Below are 24,723 nucleotides of genomic sequence, written 5' to 3'. Positions count from 1 at the left end.
CTGCCATTACTAGCTGCTATGGCAAGGAAGTACTTGTGTCCACCAGTGACTTCATGCTCTTCAGAAAGGCTATTTTCATTAGGAGGAAATATTATTAGTGATAAAAGACACAATATGAAGCCAGAGACCCTTCAAAAAATAATGTTCATAAAAGAAAACTTTCCACTAGTCAAATCAAAAATAAGGTCCTGGGACAAAAAATGCCCTGGTGAACCAGGCTATCAGTCTCAACCTCTACCATCCACCTCTCAAGATCAACCTCTACCATCACCTTCTCAGACTCAACCTCAACCATCTCCATCTACACAAACCCAATCAACCAAACAGACAAAAATGAAAAGTTTTTTGAAACCAAATGAATCACAGTCTCAAAGTCTACTACAAAGAGCTAAAAAAAGGAAACTTGTACTTGAATCACCAATGAAAAAATCACCAATGAAAAAAAACCCTATATATGATGCATCTAAAGATTTATTTAATACTGAAGCTAGTGATAGTTCTACTAGCGTAGCTTATAGCAGTGCTAGTAGTAGTCGCAAGGGCAGCAAGGACAGTGTCACTGATCTCACTGATAGTGATTTAGAATAACTGTATTTTTCAACTGTATTTCAACTGTATTTTTGAAAATAGAAATTAAAAAAATTCAAGTTTTTCAATTCTTAGTAACAATTTCGATTCTTTGTAGCATTTTCGATTTTTTGCGATATTTCCCGCTAAGAACCGAAATTGGAACCAAAATTTACGGTAATTTCGATTATTGCTTAAAATTAGGAATCGAAAAGAACCGAAGTTATCGGTTCTTTATCAGAATCGGAATCGAAATTTACCGTAATTTCGATTCTTTCTTAAAATAAGGAATCGAAATTTACCGAAATTTCGAATCTTGCCTAAAATAAGGAATCGAAATTTACCGAAATTTCGAATCTTGCCTAAATTAAGGAATCGAAAAGAGCCAAAGTTATCGGTTCCTTATCAAATTAGGATCCGAAATTTACCGAAGGAACCGTTTTTCGGTAATTCCAGTCTCTAGCATTATCCAAAATCTCAAAAGAATCACAGTTAGCTAAATTTTTGCAATTAAGATGTAAATTTAAGTGTTTAAATATACGAGATTGTTTGTCACCTTTAAGGTGCTCATTTATTCTAGTTGCCAAGTTTCTTGAGGTTTCTCCAATATAACTGGCAATACATCCAGCGCAAGAAAATTTGTAGACATCATGAAATTTAAGCAGTTAAGGAAGTGACTCTTTTAAGCAAAAAAAATTTTGTATTTTATTAGTAGTGAAAATTAATTTTATTAGAACATCCTTGCAATATTTATGAACAATTTTCTGAAATTTTCCTTTTAGTGTAATTAGAGTACATTCCAATGTATGTAAACTTAAAGTATCTTATATTTAAGCTATTAACAATGTTAGACACAGATTGGTTCATTATCTTATCAATATAGGATTTAATTTCATAGTCACTAACTTTTTGTGGAAATTTATTATTTTGTAAAACTAATGCAAGTACAAAGTGATGTAAAAACAAAAAATGTTAGCAATTAAAAAATCTTTTTGTTTTATTTGAAAAACGTATTAGATGACTTTTTTAGCTTTTAATTGCGTTGGAGAATTTTTTCACAAAATATTTTTCTCTAATTAAACTTTGAATGAGTTTGATACTTTTATCAAACACTTCATTACTTAGCAGTACAAGCATTTATTTACGTTTTATTTTTTTTATTTGTTTTATTTGCATTTATTTGTATAACATCAAACTATGCATTATTTATCACAAGTATCAGTAAAGGGCTGATTTTTATTTCTTAATCCAAAAAATAATTCACATTATTTGCTTAATAGTTTTTTAAAATCTATTTGGTAATAATTTCAAACTTTATTTATGATTTAAGTAATTTTTTTCATTGTCCTAGGTTAAGTTAGATGTTTGAGGGGTTTATTTTTTTAAACGGTATGTGGATGACAAAATTGCTATTTTTAATTCTAAATACGAAGCTCAAGAATTTTTCAAATACCTCAATAAACAACATAAAAAATCTGAAATTTACTATGGAAAAAGAAGAAGATAACCAGATTGCTTTTTTATATGTACTTATTAAAAAATTCAATTCGTTTTCGACTTCAGTTTATCACAAAAAAACGTATACAGATCTTTTACAAAACTTTTTTAGTTTTATTCCCTCTTGCTACAAATTTGGACTTGTTCGGTGTTTGATTGATCGTACATTTAAAATTAATAGTTCTTGGTTTGGTTTTGATTAAGATATTAAGAGTCTATCATTAGTTTTACAAAATAATATATCTCCACAAAAAATTATTGACTATGAAAGTAAATCCTATATTGATAAGAAAATGAACCCATCTGTGTCTAACATTGTTAATAGCTTAAATATAAGATACTTTAAGCTTCCATACATTGGAATGTACTTTAATTACATTAAAAGGAAAATTTCAGAAAAATGTTCATAAATATTGCAAGGATGTTCTAATAAAAATAAATTTTCACTACTAATAAAATACAAAATTGTTTTTGCTTAAAAAAGTCACTTCCTTAACTGCTTAAATTTCATGCTGTCTACAAATTTTCTTGCGCTGGATGTAATGCCAGTTATATTGGAGAAACCTCAAGACACTTGGCAACTAGAATAAATGAGCACCTTAAAAGTGATAAACAATCTTATATATTAAAACACTTAAATTTATCTCTAATTTGCAAAAATTTGGCTGACTGTGATTCTTTTGAGATTTTGGATAAAGCGCCAACCAAACACAAATTAAAGATAAAAGAAGCCCTCCACATTAATTGGGAAAATCCCTCACTTAATAAACAAGCTTTACATTATACTATAAACTTATCTATTTAATTTTACTGTCAGTTTATTTATATATATATTTTTTTTTGACAGTTAGTTATTTTGATTGGTTATTTACCGAGTTATTTTGTAATAAATATATTGGTTTATTATGTATAATTTTTGTCCGTTAATATTTCTCTGTAGAGACTTCTATTTTTTAATATACATTTCAGAGTTTTTTATTATAGTAAAATAATCTTTGAAAATGTAAATAAATATATATATATATATATATATATATATATATATATATATATATATATATATACATATATATACATATATATGTATATATATATATATTTATTATATATATATATATATATATATATATAATATATATATATATATATATATATGTATATATATACATATATATACATATATATGTATATATATATATATATATATATTTATATATATATATATATATATATATATATATATATATAATATATATATATATATATATATATATATATACATATATATACATATATATGTATATATATATATATATATATATTTATTATATATATATATATATATATATATATATATATATATATATATATATATATATATATATATGTGTTTGTGTGTGTGTGTGTGTTTGGGTGTTTAATTTATCAATTTTGTAAGAGTTCTTCGTATAACTACTCCTTCAGCTTCATTTAAAGAATATATTGGGTTTGGAACGTTTTTGTATTCTTTTTCAGTTTTTTTAATGAGATCTGTTTGTGGTTTGGCTAGGTTGTTGTCAACATAAGAATTTGTTTTTTCACATATGTTATGCAAAACTACAGCCTCTATTTTAAGGTCAACCTTTCTTGTTAAAATGCCCTATCTAGCTTTAAGGGGACCAAAAGCGCCTTAAATGGGATTTTGTGCTGCTCTAAGCATATTGTTAAAAATTACCTTTTCATTATTTGAACAATATTCATATTCTTTCATACAGAATGATAGAAATGGATAGGCTGGATCACCAATAAGATAATTAGGTATCTGTGCTTTTTTTGTTGGTTTTTGAAACGTTTGAGGAAGAATAGCATTTCTTAACTTCATATTTGTTGTTGAGTTTGCAAACTTTTTAGTATCATGTACACGATCTGGCCACATGCACTCAACATCCATAAAATAGGCTTTGTAATCAAATACAGCTTGAATACTAGTGTGGCCGTGGCGCAGTGGTTAGAGCGCTTGTATTAGAAGCAGGAAATCCAGGCTCGATACGAACTCTGGACATATATTCGTGTCACGGTAAGGAAGGAGGGGTGAACGTCTTAGTTAAATGCATTTCCGTGGTGCTCTGTGACAAGACCGTTTGGTCTTCTTGGTGCACCTAAATAACCAAATTAAATAAAAAACACTAAAAGAAAAATATTGCTTATAACAAAAAAAAAACTTGTGAGTTATTTAATGAGCGACGAATAGGGAAATGGGTGCCATCGATGCATCCAAAGGCTTGTGTAATTTCAAATTTAATTTTAAACTCTGAAACTTTACTTCGCATTTCAGTTTTATTTCTTGGAAGAAATAGATACTTTGATATTGCCTTACTAACTGAAGTTATAACGGCAGAAGCAGTGCATACTGCAATTCCATAAGTATTTGCAGCCGTTTCCAAAGATCCACTATCTTTTAAGTAATATAAAGTAATAGCTACTTTTTTATCTGCTGAAAGAGCTCTAAAGTTAGGCGAAAAAGGGTCAGGAGATAAATAAGGGCTTAACTCTAAAACCAAATTCATGAAAAGAAACCGTAAAAGCCTAAAATTTGTTTTCCATATAACAATGGGAACTACACCAGTTGTTATATTATGCCACCATAAATCAATTCTGCCAGTTTTAAACCAACATCTACAATTTTTTCTTTTAAGGCGCCTCTTACTTGCTTGTCTCATCTTTTGAATTGATTGTGATCGTTTTTGTAAAATAATATTAATTAAAAATTATCAAGTTTAATTTGTGAAGCTTATATAATACTATTAGGCTTTTAAGAAGCATTATTTGTGTTAAAACACCAGTGAAACATATTGTTAAAATGCAAATTTTTGTGTAAAAAATTAAAGATAGCGGCTATCGACAAAAAAACACAATAAATGTGTTTTTTTTGTCGATAGCTGCCATCTTTAAAGTTATTATTTTACCGATAAAGAGACCACCATTGCTGGAAAAAGCCAGACTGACCTCGATTTATTTTTATTTTTTTGGCAAAAAATCATATAAGCTCAATTTTAAAACTGGCTCGTTTTCCAGGCTAGCTCGGCAAACGGGCTAGCTTTTGTCCATATAAACAGGCTCAAAGTTGTTTTTTATTCTATCAAAATTGTGACAAGTTCTACAAGTCTTTCTTTAAGCGAAGAGCTCTTGCGTCATTATCTTTTTCCAAATATGGCAGTTTTCCAGGATAATGTTGCGTGTAAATAAAATGCTCTTTCTAAATTAATATAAAAAATCATTAGCTCTTTTGAAATTTTCATCTTGAGGGTATTGATACTATAAAAAAAACCAAATGATTTTGTGATTTCTTTCAAATACGGGAATCGCTCTTTTACTGCGCTAATTGCATTGTCTACTATTGCAAAAACGAACTTAACTTCTCTTTAGGATAACCAAGGGGTTTATCTTCTAAACCTAAAGTGAAGAATATCTTTTTTCTCCTCCTTATCACTGATTAGAAAATTGCCTAAATTTATATTTCTTCAAAGATCTCTCGAACATTTCTATTGTTTAAAAAATTCGTATTTTTAAGCTCATGTAATGTTTTCTCACGAGTAAAGTGTTTTTCTAGGTGCAGTTTATTTGTAAAATTGATTTGATAAGTATTTATGCCATGTTAAATTGCCACAACAAACTTGAACGAAGCATAGTACCATAAGAAAACCTTATAGAATTAAATTTTTAGTGATTTTAACCTATCAATATTTGTGTTTGTTTTTAGAGTTGCACAAATTTGTTTCCAAGTGATGAAGTTAAAAATGTGCTTAAAAATTTTTGTATGTAAAGAGAGAATTACTGAAATATTACGCATTGCAATCATTGCAATCATACTGCGCAAGACTTGGGCTTAAATTCAATATTTTTTCCAAAAAGATTGCAGCAAAAACATAAACATTTTATTAGTTGATAGTTCTTTTTTTAAGCAATATTAAAATCTTTATGTTTCCACATCTAGTGGAAATTGTTTGCAAACTTTTTTCAGGTCATTTTTAACCGAAAGCATTTTTAGTTTTTCTTTACTTATTAGCAAGTTTTCCCACGAAAGTGGTTCTGAGAAATCACTTAAAAACATTAGGCGAATTTCAAACTTTATTTTATTTGAGCCCCTGTCTGTTTTTAAATTCTCTCTTTATGTAACTTAAAGGTTATCTTGTAATTTTTTTTGTTATATGAAAATCGAAATTCAAAACAAACTCAAAAAAATATATATTAAAAAGAGCTTTTTACACCGTAAAAAAAATACCCGTTATGTTTTAAAAAAACATAACCCTAGATTTTGTGTTTTATAACGGGTTAGGGTAGAGTTAGGATTACATAATTGGTATAAGAAAAACATAACCGTTACAAAAAAAATACCTGATATGTTTTAAAAAAACATAACCATGATTTCGTGTTTTATAACGGGTTAGGGTAGAGTTAGGATTGCATAATTGGTATAAGAAAAACACAACGGCAATTAGCGTTATGTTTTTTCCATACAAATTATACATTTAAAATAACGGGTAATTCCGGTTATGTTAAACATATAATTAGTATGAAAAAAATATAACGCTGTTTGCCATTATATTTTTCTCATACAAATTATTCATTAAACAATACGGTAATTACCCGTTATAAAATACAAAATCGGTGTTAATTAAGCGTTATGTTTGAAAACCTGATTTAACGGGTAATTACCTGTTATGTTTGCTAACTTTAATAAATTTTGTAGTTTAAAAAAAAATTAACCATATTTATATATATGTATATATATATATATATAAACATATATATACATACATATATATATATATATATATATATATATATATATATATATATATATATATATATATATATATATATATATATATATATATATATATATATATATAGTAAATTTTTTTTAAACTTTAAAATTTAAAGGAGGATAGGAGAGAATTAGGGGTGTTTAGATTGAGGTATTGGTGTGTGGGAGGGGAAGGGAGAGGGAGAGGGGGGGGGGGAAGGTGTTGCAAAATGCTAAAATAAACGACCAGAGAGTGAGGAAAAAGAGAGAAATATTATTTTTGAGCTTCTAAAAACAAGGCACCCTGTAACTAGCTTTCATGAAAGTATATATAAAGAAAGAGCTTAATTGGTCCGTTGTTTAGCAGCTGAAGGGATCTAACGCAAAGAAACAACACTAAAATATTTTTGTATTGTTTGTTTAGTCAAACAAAAGAAATATGAGAAAAAAAACTATTCACTGTTATTATATGAGTTATACTTTTCAGTAGAATGTACTTTTTTAAACAAGTTGTAATTTTTTTTAATTTTCTCATAAAAAAGTGAGCATGTTATGCCAAAGTTCAACTTGCAGTACAGTAATGAACATAACGTGGACTCCCAAAGGCTTCGGTCATCTGACCAAATGTTTTTCATAATTTAAAAAATACGTTCTACAGGTGCAGATTTTCTTCACAAAAACAAAATGTATTAAATAACTTTAACCAGATTAGGTACAGCAATATACTTTTCTTGAAAATGCTTGAATAATTGAATTCATTTGTCAACGTAAGTGATTTGGACATTCAATGAACTCTATTCTTTCTTTTTTGATTCAAAAAAATGTTTTTGTACTTAACATCTCATCAAAAAGACTGTCAATATTAACTTTTTGTTGATCATCTGAACTATGAATATTTTTTATAGCTTCAGTAGATTATTTAACATTCTACCACTTCAATATGTGATCAAGTCCATTCCGTGCTAATATTTCAGCCCCACGAAAACTATTTTCTCACAGTTCAATATAAGAGATACATTGTTTCTAAAAGGAATTCACTTCTGTCATAAATGTATTAACATCCTGGGTACTAAATTTTTTACGCACTCTTTTGCTCCTTGTGGGGACAGAAATATTATTCATACTTTCCTCAAGATTAGATTTTAATTTTTTTAGTTCCAAAATATTGTCTGTTACATTTAATTGACTTTTTCCCAAAAATAATACAGTTTTATTAAAATTTTTTAGCTGTCCTTGCACAAATCAGAAATATAGCTAACCTGTTTCACTTTCAAAAATGCTTGCAAAGCACGTGGACAGTTTTCTTGGAAATAAAATATAACTTCAGTGCCTCAAACGTATTCAAAATTCTTTTAATTGCGGGTAACGGAGAAAGAAATCTAGTAATTCTATGCTGGATTATTTTTTTATATTCCATATTAACAAAATCACAAAATTTCTTTAACTCAGCTACTCAAAGTGGGTAGACATGAAATAACTTATATATTTTAACAACAAGAGCTTCAATTTCAATCACCATCAACAGATTCAAAATCCAGAAGTTTTACTTAGACACTTTCCAGTGGTAAATAGTACCTACCTGTGAAAGTAGGTATTATTTACCACTGAAAGGTAAATAATACCTACTTTCACAGGTAGTAGCCTCCTTTGCTTCAATAACTAAATCAACTTTATTGGGTCCATCATTTTTAAAAAGCCCATTAATAGATGAAGAACATTTAAAGTGTGCCATATAAAGCCATATAAAGCGTGCCAAACACAAAGCTGGAGTTTCGGCCGCAGCCAAAACTCCAGATTTGTGTTTGGCACACTTTATATGGCTTATTATATTTGCCTGTCCACCATGTGCAATAGAAAATTCTGTTAAACAATGCCGACAAAACACTTTGTTATTCTCACCACAAATTTTTTTTACAAATGGGTAATCTTTAAGAAGTTCGTTTTTAAATTTGTTCTTTCTTTCTGGCAAATTAAACAAACAAAAAAATCACACTGTGCCTTAGACCCTCAGGGTAAACTTTGACTTAATCTAAATTTTTTTGTTTACTCATATTATTGGGTTAAATATAGTATTTTAAAATAATTTAAAAAAAAATCTAAACTAACTTGTAAACATAAAAATTATAGATTTAATTAATTAAAATGTTAAAAATAAATTGTGTCATTTTATGATTACATCATTTATTCAAATTGGTACAAAATGTTGCAACACAGATAAAAATAATAATTATTACGGTTAAAAGTGATCAAATGAAACTTATATTAAAACTATAAAATGGCCGACGAAAAATGTATAATTTGTGCATGTTGCTTTATTTCCTTTGTAGAAGAATCACATAAACTTATTAAAGTAGTTCCCGCAGTGCAACTACATATTCAAAATCATTCATATGCATTGTATAAAGTGAAATATCAAAATTAAATGATTGGATTGAGAAAATACCTCAAATTAACAAACAATAACTGATATTTGTGAAATATCTGAACAGATCACAACAAATAATTGAGTTACCAACAAATAATCGAGTTACGTTGATAAAATTATTCAAAAAAATATGTCACTCTAGCTTTTCTACAATAGATACGATTTTCTTAAACAAATTTAAAATATTGCATAACTTGTAATATAAGTTATACAATATTTTAAATTTGTTTAATCTATATAAGTTATATAATATTTTAGTTAGTTTACTTTTTCAATTATTGTTACAAAAAAAAATAATTTAAATTTAGCAATTTCGCCTATGCTAGTCAATTCATATGTCAATGTCTATGATAGACTTATCTAATATTACTGTATTATCCTTATATGTTTAACAAATATAATAATATCAGAGTTTTTCCAACTTTAATATTTTATTTAGGCAAAGCAATTTTTCACTTTCACTGTAAGAGTGAAGCTGTTAAAAGCCTAATTATGTTGGCTGAAGCCTAATTATGTTGGCTTGGAAATATATCCAGTGAGAAGTTACATCTGGGATTCTAAAAAATAAAAATTAAAAGAAACAATATTAAATCAGGAGACAAGTTCCATTAAAAAATCTTTGGAACCAACCATCTTGTTGTTGTTGGCACACCAGATAATAAATGTAGCAGAACATCCGTTAAAAACATATCTCGTTGAACTATATCATAAATTCCTAAGACTCTAAACCTGAATAAAAGAAAGACTAAGTTACTTTGTAAACATATACTACAAAATATAGGGAAAGAAAATGTTAGAACCTAATATTTCAACTCAGATAGAGGAGCTGAATAAAGTATTATTAGGTTTTTATGATATCAAAACTGAATCATTCATTTCAGGGGATGAAAAGATAAGTCGCAGTTTGGTATTTGTAAAAGATACTTCTGATTAAACTCTTTGTATGATTAATGAAAAAGGTTTGAATCCGTATTCACTATTGCTAGGATTTCCATTGATGGTGGACAGGGTTTTCTTAAATGCGTTATAGATGTTTTTGATCCAGTATGTAAACATAAAACTTCAGAAAGTCTTGATGATTCCGGTGTAGAATAATCATTGGCTTTGACTTTTATTGAAGATGTTTCAGAACATAATGGTAATCTTAGCAAACTATTGAAACCACTAGCTCTGAGTGATGTAAAATGTTCCATAGCATCTGATCTAAAATGTGGTAAATCTTTATTTGGTTTAAGTACTCACAGCGGGAAGGATATATGTCTCTGGTGTGAAGGGAAAGTACTCCTGAGAGCGGAAAAATAAAAACCTTCAATTGAAAGCGGAAAAAAATGATATTGCTTCTATGTTTTTACAAACATTAATTACATCGTGGCCTGATTTTGATTCGTGGCTAAAGTCGAATTTTATAATCTTGTAAGGTTACTACAAAACTGGTTTGGATGGTAACCATTCACAGAGACTTTTAATTAAATTAGATAATGTAGAAGTTAACCTTATAAGTGCAGCCTCTATATTACCAAATATGGTAATTCTCCAACCTGTTGTTAGCTGTATTAGAAAGTTTTCAATTATCAAAACAAAAGGTTTTAGCATGTTTATTGGAGAATCAATTGCTGAATCAGTTTCAGATTTTAAAACAAGCTTTGGAAAATCTGCAGCTTCATCTTCTAGAAAAGTTTAACAACCGATTTAGTATTAGCTGGAAAGTTCATATTTTTAGTAGGTCATCTTGTTTCTTTTCTTCAGCATAGTTAGTTTGGTCTTGGTGTATATGCTGAGCAGGCAGGAGAAAGTGCTCACCACTTTCACTATCAAGCATGGAAGTGATACAAGCGTCGTTTGGAACGCAATAATTTTTGTTGAAATAATAATAAACCCAATATTATTATTTCAACAAAAAAAAGTAGAGTATATCAAAATTCACCCAGGTGGTCTCAGGAGAGCACAATGATCACGGCATCTTATACACATACACTAATAGAGTCAAAGGTTAGCTTTATTTAAGATAATTCAAAATTAGACTTTAATGATAAAACGCAGACCTAGAAAGTAATTGTTAGTATTTGTATTAGTATCAAAAAATAATGAATTCCATAGTCTCCGCTTTGTTCAAAATTCAAAATCATGATTTTGTTAGGAAAGAAAATGAAAAAAATTTTTTTTTCTAGAAAACGGGGCAAAACAAACTCGTTGGGACACTGGGACAAATAGTTTAAAACCGGGACAATCCCGGTTAAAATGAGATGTATGGTAAGACTATATATATATATATATATATATATATATATATATATATATATATATATATATATATATATATATATATATATATATATATATATATATATATATATATACATATAATTTAAAATCTATACTTTAAAAGATAAAATAAACAAAAAAGAAATGTTAAAATATTTAAGAAATATTCAAAAATGGTTTAATATTTAATTGTGTAAGTTCTTCTTGAAAAACTCTATTCAAAGATTCTGATATCATTAAGTCTTATACGTTCATTGCTTTCTTGTTATTTATTTTAAATGTTGGTTGATTTATAGTTTGAGTATTTGAACCACCATATATGTTAACCTGACTATTGATTTTTTTAAACAACTTGTTGGAGTACATGATTAAATCTACAATTTACTTGTTATTTTCCTCACTACCTGCTACACGCACAAAAAGTTATTTCTGAAACTTTACATACCGAGCACCACATTTACTTAATATTTTCATTATGTAAATAAATATTGTTCAATATAAAAGAACTGATGCTTTCATAACTATAAATACATACTCTAAGCCCCCTAATAATTGGTCTGTTTTGTCTTGAAAAAAAACAACTCAGAATATTTGTTGTTGATGATTCACTTTACGATGTTTCACATATCATTTCATATGTGGTTGCTTAACATCAATGTCAATTAATAATTCTTTAAGCTTGTTGTTTAGCAATATTGCACTAGTATACCAGCAAGACAGATGAAGGTATTTTTTTTGTCATCTTAATTGATTCAGATTTTGCAAATTCTAATTGCTCAAATATGATATCAAAAGGGCATGTTGATAGTTCCTTCTTTAGTAAGTTTTCTGTTACATTTTTTTTTATCAAAAACTAGTTTTTTCTTTTGTTTCCTTTCAACCTCAGTTCATTCCAGATTAATGTATATGTTTACAGAAAAACATCTTAGGTGTTTAACACAATTTGCATAAAATCCTTTTACACAAATGATTTTATGATGTCATATTATACGTTATTAAACTAACAAAACGGGTAGAATATCGGTAAAACATAACGCATAGTCAAAAGAATATGTTAAAAATTACGCTTAAGACATATTTTTTACTAACATAACAGTAAACATAACGCTAAATTTTTCTCTAACCGTTATGTAACCGTTATACTTTGTACATATATTATTTATTTTATTAAATATTTAATTAATTAAAGGACATCAAGTAAAAAAATTGTAGCGAAAACAATCTTTCAAAATAAAATAAAGTTTTTCTAGTATTAACCATAGTATACAAAATCATGTTTTAAATTTTATCAATACCACTTTGTTTGAAATAGAGTTATTAACTTTATGTTTTGTTATCAGAAAAGAATATTGAAACTTAATTAGATTGTCTAATGAAAAATCTTAAACATAAACTATTTTAAAAAGGCTTTTAGGACCTAAATCTAACCATACTGAGAAGTGTTTTGTTCTAACAAGCATAATGTCAACAAAAATGTTAAAACTTCCAGAAAGTTTTCCTCTTTTAGATGCTTAAGTTAAAGCTTTTTAAATTTTCGTCTTGTAGGTGCTAGATTACAAAAACATTAAAATTAATAATTGTTTAGTTATATAGCTTATTTATATAACTTCTGCTACTAATTTCTCTATTGTATACCGAGGTTGTGAAACATAATATTAAATAATTAACTAAAAACTAATTATTCTCTTAACCAATTTAAAACAAAAACCTAAGCAATTACTTTTGTCAACTGAAAATGAATTAAAAATCTTCTAATAAAGCTTATTTAAATTAGTAATCAATAATTAATTAATTAATTAATTACTGTATAATATTAATACATAAATATTCAACATATATATTTTCATTACTTTAATTGATAATCTTTTTTAGAGAAATTTATTTTTATTTTCGCATTACTTATTTATCTTTTGTCTGTCGGGTCGGGTTATCCTGCTATTGGTAAAATGTAACCCAGTACAATTTGCTTCATGTCCTGCTGCTTTGTAGTATACGCCTTTTTAAGGCAAAAGCTAGGAGATGCCAACTCCAGCTTAAAACACCCCCTACCTTGGGGCTCTTGGTTCATCAACAGCAGAAAAATTTTTTCAGCTATTGATGGAATCAGTTGGTGTCTTGATAAAAATACCTAAGATGAGTATTTTTATCAAGACACCATCTCTAACCTTTACTCAACCAAGAGCCCCAAGGTAGGGGGTGTTTTAAGCCGGAGTTGGCATCTCCTAGCCTATGCCTTAAAAGGCGTACCCTATAAAGCAGCAGAAATCAAAGTATTAACAGTGCCATATTGCGCATGGATGGTGTGTCTGCTTGTACTTTTGGTGTGCATTCCCAAGGCCACATTTAGAGCCCTTTGTTACGGCTTAGGGTTTAATAATAGTAATAAGGCAATTGCTTAGGCTATTAAACAGTGTACTGAGTACTATTTATGCTTTGATTCGAGTTCTTCATCAAATTTAAAAATGAATAAAGTACAAAAAACTATAAAACACAAAAAACCACATTCATCACCAAGTTCTCAAAACCTATCATTCACTAATATTCGTGGTCTTCGAAGTAACTTTTCTTTTGTTGAGTCTTATCTCTTACAAAATTCACTAGACCTACTTGCTCTTTATGAGACTAGTTTGAGTTTAGCTGTCTTATCTTGTGATCTTAGTGTTGATGGTTATCTTCCTTTACCTCGTAAAGACTACAATAGTCACATGCTTGGCCTGGGCATTTACATTCATAAGAACTCACCCAGTTGTCGAGAAACTAGATTTCAATCCACAGACTATTCTTTTATGTGCTTTCGTTTAGCACCACTTCCCTCTATTTCTTTTCTCTTTATTCTATATTGCTCTCCCTCATCTCAAGACTACACTCTTTTTGATGTTATTTTTAATCAAAATGACGAAGCCCTCTCTCTTTATCCATCAGCTAATATCGTTGTTGTTGGTGACTTCAATGCTCATCACACTGAATGGCTTGTCTCTAGTGTCAGTGACTCTGCAGGCATTAAAGTCCTCAACTCTTGCCTTCCTCAATATCTAACTTAAGTAGTCAACTTTCCAACTCGCTTTCCAGACAACCTGAATCATTTCCTTCTCTACTCAACTTATGTCTTGTTTCTGATCCTAGCATAGCTTAATTTCTTCAAACTCACCCTTAGGTGCTTCTGATGAACAGTTTGATTTCCATAAAATTATCATCTTATTATTCTTCATCACCTGAATCACCCTATCATCGTACCTCTTACAACTACCTTAAAGCTGAAAAGGACTCTTTAGGTAATTTTCTTCGTGATAGCCCTTTGTTAGAAATCTTTCGTCTTCCTGTTGACAAATGTGTTTCTTACAAAACTTCGTTGATTCAGTTTGGCATGAAATTTTTTATTTCCAATTGACAATACCGGATCAAGCCTCACTCTTCTCAATGGTTTTCCTCACATTGTGCTGCTGCATTTGCCGATCGAAAACATAACTTTCATATTTGTCAGCAAAACAGTTCTCCAGAAATAAGACATCTGTTTACTACTGCTAGAAACCGTTGTAAAAAGGTTTTTTCTTACGCCGAAACCCGCTATTCTCAGGTCATGAAATCTCGTATTTCGTCACATAAATTAGGCTCTCGTGACTTTTGGAGAATCTTTAATAGTATCAGTAATAAGGGCAAATCTGTAATTCCACCTCTCTTGTATGGTTCGAAATTTGTCACCCCTCCTAAAGACAAAGCTGAATTAATTACTAAGAACATTTAATCAATATCATCTCTTGATTCCACTAATTGCGTTCTACCTGATATAGCTGTCAAACAGGTTGATCCATTGCTTGACATTCGTATCACTCCAGCGACTGTATCTAAATTGATTTCCTGCTTAGACTCTTCTACAGGTTGTGGCCCGGACAACATACCTGTTATAGTCTTGCAGAAGTGTTATCTGGAGCTGTTTTCTATACTTTGAAAATTATTCAACAAGTGCTTATCAGAGTCTTGTTTTCCAGCCTGCTAGAAATCGGCATCTGTTACCCCTACTTTCAAAAAATCTGGAGCGCAATCTGTTTTGTCCTCTACCCTCCCATTAGTCTTTTTCCTATCATAAGCAAGGTTTTTGAATCTTTAATTAACAAACACTTAAATCTCATCTTGAATCTAATAACTTACTTTCTGATCATAAATATAGATTTCTCGTTCTACAGTCGATTTGCCAACAGTAATAACCGATGGGTTTTATCGTGCATTAGACGAAGGTGGAGAGGTTAAGTCTATCGCTCTTGACATTTCTAAAGCTTTTGATATTGTTTGGCATGCTGATCTTCTCCATATGCTTTCTTCTTACGGTGTATCTGGTAACATTTTTAAGGTTATTGAATCCTTCTTTTCCGATCCTATTATAAAAGCTGTCCTTGATGGACAGCACTCTTCTTCTCATTCTGTAACTTTAGCGGTTCCCCAAGGTTTTATCCATAGCCCTATACTTTTTTTAATTTACATTAATAATATTCCAGATATTCTCACATCTAAGGTGGCATTGTTCGTTGATGATACTACCATTTATTCTTGTCATGATAAGAAGCCAACACTCTTGTATTACTTGAAGGGGATTTTTGAGCTTGAAAAGCATCTCACTTCTGCTTTAGGTTGAGGCTCACAGTGGCTGGTGAACTTCAATTCAGATAAAACTCAAATTTTTTCAGCCAATTGTTATCGCATTAATTAGATTTTCTTATATTTATGAACCGTAATGTACTTGATGAAGATGAAAAGTGATAAGTTATCCACTCTTCATCTTCTAGGATTAACTCTTATTTCTTATCTTTTCTTGAAAACCATATATCAAATCCGTTGCAAAAGTAGCATCTGCTTATGTGGCATCTCTTTATCGAGCTTAACACTTTCTTACTCTAGATTCCATTCTCTATCTCTATGAATCTCAAATCCGGCCTTGTATAGAATATTGTTTCTATATCTGGGACCGATATTTGAATGATGCCCTTTTTCTTAAAGAAAATGTGCAAAAACGCATTGTAAACATAGTTGGACCTGCTTTTGCAGCCAAACTCCAACCATTATCACATCGTCGTAATGTTGCTTCTCTTTCTCGTTTCTACAAATATTAGAATGAGCACTGCTTTAAAGAGCTAGCGTCTCTTTTGCCATCGTGTTACTCGTCATTTCGTGTTACTCGTCATTCAATTAAGTCTCATCCTTTTTCTGTGACTGATCCTAAGTGCTCCAAAAACTCTTATTCGTCTGGTTTTTTTCCTTTGGAATTCGCTTCCTTCATCTTACTTTCCTAATTCATATAACTTTTATTCTTTTAAGTCGTCCTTCAATCGTTATCTTGCTCCACAATCTTTATTTTTTCTCTTTTATTAACTTCCAATTCTAATTAGTGGCTGGTTGCAGCCTTGTCGGAAGCAAAGATGTTTAAAAAAAAAATCTTTTATTTTTATTTTTTACTGTTCATTTGCTTTTACTAAAAAGGCAATAAAAAGAACTATTAATTTAATTAAATAAGTTAGACTATAAATTGCTCTAACAATAAAATTGTTTTACATAAAATCATACCTTCTTGTTTTTTTAAACCAATTCTTAAATGATTTTTCTGTCATCTTGATATTTTAATAAATTTTGCTTCTTTTATTTTACAAAACAGTTCTTAAATCTTATTCTTTCAAAAACTATAAATTTTAAACGCTATGCGATATATTTACATTTTCTTTTATAATAATAAAGCAGAGATATATACAATGAAACTATATTTTATTGTTAAACTATATTTTATCTAGTAATAACGCATTTTTCGGGGCTTAATGATTAGACTTAATTTGTCTTCTTCTAGCCCCGGTTGTGTAATTATTTTTTTATAAGTTATGACTGTAAATTTTTTTTATTGGCATAAGTGTAAATAAATAAAAAAAAAAATAATAAAAAAATCTTAGAAAAAAGAATAGCTTCTGGAAGTAAATTTAACATTGATATAAAAATTGTCAATTGTTAATTAATTAAACGATCATATTAATTTATAACATATAAATATATAAATATATTTGTATAATTTATATGTTGTATGTTATAAATTAATATAAGAATTTTCGGGTCTAATATGGCCCGCAAATGCTAATATTTCATTTTCTAGATAAATAATTATAAAAATTCTTTTAATGTTTTTGTAATTTTTTACAAAAGTTTTTACAAAACAAAAATTTGGTTGAAATAATTTGTTTAATTTTTTTCAACCAAATTTTTGCAGTATACACTATGTAAGTTATAAAAAATATAGTTATTGAAACTTAGAATAGAAAATATTAGGCGCATAAATTAAAAGTTACCTTTAAAAAAATCAAGATCGCAGCAATTTCCTTGGTTTGATTCCATTCAATTTTGAAATGAAGTTGTGCTAAAATATAATATAAAGAACTTGGTTTAGTACTAAACTGCAGTCATAAAAAAAAAGTGAAACTTGCTGCTGCGTAAGCAAGCAAATTTAAGACTGCGCAAGACATTTTAACATTATTATTAATAATCGAACGTTTTCCTAGTCGAAAAATGAATTTTTGAAAAAGGTATAAAACTTTTACAATTGTTTGGTTTTGTAACTTGAAAGAGTATGATTTTCAAGAAAGTATAAAAATATTAAATTGCACAGGTCAACAAAAAAACATTTTTTTTCTTGTGCCAAGCAAACAATTTGTTTTTTGAATAGCATTTCTCATTTTGATTTTAAATATGCAACTCATTTTTCACCATCACGTCAAGTTGTAAAGATATTTGGGTTTAAATCTTTAGTATTTAGGGTAAAGCCCCCAAAATTGTCAAAAAAAATGTCAACCAGGGTCTCAAAAGAAGCGTATTTTCAGAGAGATTTTAAAAATGTTATTTGTTTGTAATAAAAATTAATACTTTTTGTATAATGGCTGAGAAACATTTTGTTAAAACTTTTTTAAGAGCCTTTAGTATTTTTTACATAATTTTTTTGTTAATAATTTAAAAAAAAAAGTATTTATATTTTCTAAAATCTAAATAGGCTTCTTTTGAGACCCAGGTTGACATACTTTTGAATAACTTTTTTTTCGACAATATTGGGGACTTAACTCCAATTACTAAAGATTTAAACCCGAATTTCTTAGCAACCTGACATGATGGTGAAAAATGAGTTTCATATTTGAAATCAAAATGAGAAATGCTATACAAAAAACAAATTGTTTGCTCAGCATCAGAAAAAATTTTTTTTTAGATTGATCTGTGTTGTTTATTTAATTATAGTAAGTGTAAAATGTAAAAAGTGTGTAATGGTAAAAGAATCGTGTAAGTGTTACTCCATTATGAAAAGCTCCAGAACATTTTTTCACGTTTCAGTGGCTTATGGTTTTGAACAAATTTATTTGTAAATATTGTTTGAGCAGTTTTAGAGAGTTTTTATATATTCTCTGGATTAGTTTAACCCTCCTATGCCGTCGCTAGTTGACTTGCACTTGTTACGTTGGGGTCCATGCGGAACCCAACTAAATAATTATGTTTATATATAAATGCATGTATGGTTTATATATATATAAATATTTATATATTTATATATATATAAAAAATTATATATATATATAAATGCATGTATGGTTTACTTTGCACAGTGTTCACAAAGAATTTTGCTGTGTGTACAGCATACAAAATTGTTACATTTAGAATGTAACAAAATTGTCACATAGAATCGTGTAACTTTAAAGATAAATTTGAAAGTAACAGTCTTGAATGGAGTTGGTTGGCTACCAGAGATTTACTGAGCTTTTAAAAACAATCTTCTGCAATGCGTCATCTGTTTATTCCATGTAGGATTTAAATGCATCCAAATTACAAAAGCATTAACAGCAGATATGTCTAGGATGTTGTAAAAGATTACCTTAGGCCACCTGAATTATAAAAAATAGACTAATAAATAATAGATTTCATAAACTTATTTAGAGTACTGCTTTATTTATAATTACCTGCGGGTCATTCTCTTTGTAGAAAAAGTAGACACCATTTGATCAAGAGTATCTACTGGACTAAAATTCAACAAAGGGTGGCTTTGTTGAATTATAGTCAAGAATTATCTGTGGTTTTTTGTCAGGGCGATTCGATAACTCTGCATCACAATGATTGCTACTCAGCAGAATGACTGACTTTCCTTTCTTTGGGACATATGAGACTAAAGTTAACTGTTTTTGGTGACCAAACAATGAAGAGTAGACTTCTCGTGTTCGAGCAGGTAAAAATTCTGTTGGAATTTCTTTTTTTTTTTTCCGCATCGTTCCAACTAGACTTAATTTTTTCTCCAAAAGTTCTTTTGCAAGTGTTACTGATGTGAAAAAGTTGTCCATTGTAACATTTCTTCCAGATCCTTTTATGACTTCAACTAAATCATGTACTACTCGATGTCCTTGATTTCTTTCTGGTCCCTCCCCATGAATACGACCGGTATAAATTTGTGCATTCAAGACATAGCTGGTACTAGAATCACACAATAACCATAGCTTTAAGCCATATTTAGCTGGTTTGGATTTTATATATTGTCTAAAGGAACAACGTCCACGAAATGGAACCAGCTCTTCATCAACAGTAACATTTTCATATGGTCTAAAACTATTTGAAAGTGTTTGCACCCAAACGTCAAAAACCACACGAATAGGTGCAAATTTGTCATTGTTGCGTTTTAATAATCGAGTTGCTTTGTCGTCAAATCTCAAAACTCTTGAAATGGTATGAAAACGCAAACGACTCATTACCCAACGAAAAATCTGCCGGCCATCACTAATGTCCCATAGCTCCTCTGTAGCTTCACCTGCTGATCGGTAAACACCTGCTAAAAATAAAATTCCAAGAAACCCATTTAGTTCATTCTCAGATATTGGTGCCCACTTTTCTTTAAAAACAATTTCACATTCTTTGTTTGAATTAGTTAGAACTATCTTGAAGATCTTTGGGGTAAAAAAAAGTTGAAAAGCAATATTAATTGAATTTGTCATACGTATTGCATATGGTGTTAATCCTGGTTTTAATTTCATGACATTTTGTGCTGCAAATTTTTTAGAATTATTTAGTCTTTGTTTTTGCCATATTTCATTACTTTTTGGGCCTTTATAAACATTTGTTGTACAACAAACTTACACTTCAGTTTCAACTATTCCATTAATTTTACCTGGACTTATTTCCTCAGCTCTATCATTATGTATATTTCCTCTATTTAACACCTGATTTGCATAACTTATTTTTCTTTGACTATTTAAGCCATAAATGCTGCTAGTGCCTCCAACTCCACCACGAGTTCTACATCTTCTAGCTCCTAATACTGGTGTTGATCTATTCTCTGCTTTTGAAATTGCAGGAGTATCTACTTGAAAATTAACATCATCTGATGACTCAGTATATTCTGAGCTGTCTGTTGTTACTTCAAAAACAGACAGCTCAGCTTCTTCCTCATCATCATCATCATCATCATCAGATGTTAGCTCTTCTTCACTTGATGGATCTCTATCAAGCAATGCAAACAATAGTTCCTGAGCCTGTTCAGTAGTGTATCTAATACAAACTCTTTTTTTATTTTCAGCCATAATTTTTAATATTTTTTATGAAATCTAAATTTATCTAATTTATCTAAAAATATCAAAGAAAAAGGTTGAGTCACAAATAAAAAAAATAAAAACAGTTTTTAAAGGCATAAGTTATGAAAATTAGTTAAGTTTATAAGAAAACTATGTTGGGGTCCATATGGACCCCAACATCATTGATGTATATTTTGAAAATAACTAAAAAAAGGAAGCAATTTTCAAAAAATATTTTTTTGGTCTTTGTGCACTTTGTGATATTTAACAGATACATAAAATTTTGAAAAAAAATACTAGCGACATAAATATATAATGCAAAAACAAACTACTCGTGGGGTCCGTTTGGACCCCAACATAATAGTAGGGTTAAGTCAAGAAGTCAAATTTTTAAACTAAAATAGCCGCTTTAACTTACACATTGGTCATAAGAAACATAAACTAATTTAAAAACTATAACTTTACTACGTTAATGTAGCATATATTCGCGCATAAGCATTTTAACTTAAAATTAACAATCATTGTTAGAAAACATTTATCAAATTTACTAGTTACAGTTTTTCATTCTTATCAACTGTATTCATGGCAGATTCGTAATCTGATCGTGTTTTTTGTCTATCAGTAAACTTTAAGTGTATTTTCTTTTTTTCAATTTATTTAAATATCTAAAGTGTTAATTTATTTTTGAAGAAATTGCAAATATTTCCAAACCGCTTTTTGTAATTATAATTTATATACCTTTGCACATAATTCAGTTAAAAGACTTTAACAGTTTTATCTAAGATTTTTTTTTTTTTAAATCTCTTGGTATTCAAAGAGTTGATATGGTTTTTAGATTTATTATCTTACAATATATGTAAATGATATATATTATAAGTATATAAAATATATTATAAATATATAAAGACAAATAATCCAAAGAAAAACACGATCTTTTTTAATCTTGACATGTTTCTTAGTTACCATAGTACATTTTTAAAAGATAAAATTACAATTTAAAACTCTAGACATAAATATAAAATCATAATTTGAAGCTATTACAGAGAACTATTAACAGACAAATAGAATTGTTATAAACCAGTAAAAATTATAATACAAATTACAATACCGTAAAGATCAAAAAAATAAAAATAAAATTATAAGTTAAAAAAAATAAAAAAAACTATATAGACAAATTTATATTATAATGAACAGTTGTTTATTTAAAGATGGATTTTCCCATTTAATATGTAGCGCTTCTTTAATTTTCAATTCGTTTTTGTTAGAAGCAGTATTCAAAGTATTAAAACAATTATAGTTAATTAGAATTTCACAACTAACAGATGAAATTAAATGCTTATAAACATTAGATTGTTTGTCACTTGTAAGATACTCATGAATCCTTATTGTTAATTGTCTGAAGATTTCTACAATATAACTGGCATTACATCCAGCACAAGAAAATTTGTAAAAATTGGATTTGAGCAGCTAAGGAAGTGAATCTTTTATACATAAATTGTTTTGTAATTTATTGGTAGCGAAAATTAAATTAATAATAGCATATTTACTGTATTTTTTAATGATTTTATTAACTTTAGAATTAGTAAAATTTGAGTAAAATCCTATAAATGGAAGCTTATAATATCTTATATTTTGGTTATCAATAATATTTATGACGGATGGATTAAACTTTTTATCAACAAATAATTTAATTTCAGTGTCAATTATTCTAGGTGGATATTGCTTATTTTCTAAAACATCAGATAAATTTGTTATGTCTTTATCAAATCCTGGCCATGTGTTGTTGATTTTATACGTTCTATCAATTAAACAACGTATAAGAGTAACTTTATAACATTAGGAAGCAAAACTGGAAAACTTTTGTAAAAGACCAGTATATATTTTTTTGCGAAAAACTGATGTGGAAAGCGAAAAAGATTTATTGATAAGAACATCTAAAAATGCAATTTGATTATCTTTTTCTTTTTCCATCTTAAATTTTAAGTTTTTATGTTGTTTATTGAGATGTGTAAAAAATTCCTGACCTTCAAACTCTGAATTAAAAATAGTGATAATATCATCCACATAACGTTTAAAGAAAATCAGTATGGAGGAAGAGCAATTACTAAACCATTTTTGTTCGTGAAACCCAATAAAAATATTAGCTAAAATTGGCGCTAAAGGACAACCCATGGCAACGCCATCCAATTGATCATAATATTTCCCCTTAAATCAGAAATGAGAACCGGATGTTGAAATTTGAAGTAATTTTTTGAACTGAGATTTAGAAAATTATTTTAAACGCGTTTCATCTTTAAACTATAAATCAGTAGCTACATCTATAGTTTCGTTAAGTTTAATATTAGTAAATAAGCTTTCAACATCATAGAAAACTATATATTTGTTAGTTATATCAACTTGTTTTAATTCCTCAACAAAAGAAAAAGAGTCACAGGTGGAATAAAATTTAGGTATATAAGGAGACAATAAAATTCTCTATCACCTTTTAGGCCAATTATTTCAACAATCGGGACATATACTTTTAAACTTGCCAAATATCTTTCTAATTTATAGTCAAAAAGATATTTGGAAATTATCAATAATCATTAGCCAATGTGTTAAAAAGAAGTCTCTATAAGTGAGACTCCTCAAAAAAAATAACATTAGATAAGGAATATGTAAAAACTGTTCTTAAACATAGTATAAAGATATCAAATAAAAGACAATAAAATGAAGAAAACTTCAATGTTATACTTAAAAGTGCATTAAAGTTGCTATAGGATATAGGATCTGAAATCCACAAATTGAACGAAAACAAACTAACTGCCCAAAAATTAATTTCAACTGATCTTCAAACATTTTATAAAGTCAATGTTAATTTACCGTAATTTGCTCGTATACTTCTAAATTTACGGTACAGATCATCATAAGTCTTGAAAAGGTTATTGATAGACTTTCATTTTCGAAAACTAGAAAGCTCAATTTTATATTGCAGTATGTTAAGTTTTTTGTTAAGTTTTGATTAAAAGAAAAGAATATACTAAAGATCGCACCTGACAGACTAACTATTTATAAGTATATTTTAATTGGGCCTTGTTATTTAACAGTATATTATTACTATTATAAATTATTATAAACAAAAATAAAGTTTTCCTTATCTTTAAGTTGCATCGTGGAACTTATTTAGTTGGATCTGTCACTGTTTTTTGACTACCGTTCCCTTTGACATTTCACAATTACAATTGCTCATCAGTACATTCCATCAATAAAAAATATAATTAAAAAATCGATTTATCATATATTGTAAAAACTATTTTTAAAATTTCAAAACATCAGGGCTTATTTAATGTTAATTAAAAAGCTAATGTACATTAGTTCATGAAAAATTATTTTTACTATGATAAATCTATAAAAGTTCAAAATCTAGAATCTCAATGCAATACTATAATCTTTTACTATGTAAACAAATATAAAAATAAATATAAAAACTTAAATCAAGTGCTACTGCCTTAAATAGACATTTCGGTAAATAGCATATGGCCCAGGTAATTTCAACCGGGAGGCTGAATAAGCGCGAATTGACATAAGTGCGAACTGGCATAAGTACGAAGCGTTGCAAAAACCGGCATAAGTGCAAACTGGCACAT

The 24,723-nt window shown here is 28.6% G+C and overlaps 2 protein-coding genes across 2 annotated transcripts in view; both read right to left on the bottom strand.

Annotated features, from left to right (window-relative positions):
* The window catches only part of LOC136092388 (nephrocystin-3-like), a 60,536-nt gene that overhangs the window by 17,140 nt on the left and 18,673 nt on the right, over window positions 1–24,723 (bottom strand). The window contains exon 2 of the mRNA XM_065820525.1: window positions 17,855–17,922. Coding sequence (XP_065676597.1) covers window positions 17,855–17,900 — 46 coding nt within the window. The 5' untranslated portion in view covers window positions 17,901–17,922. The remainder of the gene's footprint in view (window positions 1–17,854; window positions 17,923–24,723) is intronic.
* LOC136092097 (piggyBac transposable element-derived protein 4-like) lies at window positions 19,562–20,560 on the bottom strand. Its single transcript, XM_065819816.1, has one exon. The coding sequence runs from the start codon at window positions 20,558–20,560 to the stop codon at window positions 19,562–19,564; it is 999 nt and encodes a 332-aa protein (XP_065675888.1).

Source organism: Hydra vulgaris, chromosome 15, assembly GCF_038396675.1.
Source record: "Hydra vulgaris chromosome 15, alternate assembly HydraT2T_AEP".
NCBI lineage: Eukaryota > Metazoa > Cnidaria > Hydrozoa > Anthoathecata > Hydridae > Hydra > Hydra vulgaris.
Note: the sequence above shows the minus strand (reverse complement) of the source record. Positions and strands in the feature narration are given on the sequence as shown.

Bases quoted from the DNA above. Each gene is read 5' to 3' on its own strand.
- LOC136092097 (XM_065819816.1), bottom strand. From the start codon at position 20,560: ATGAAATTAAAACCAGGATTAACACCATATGCAATACGTATGACAAAT.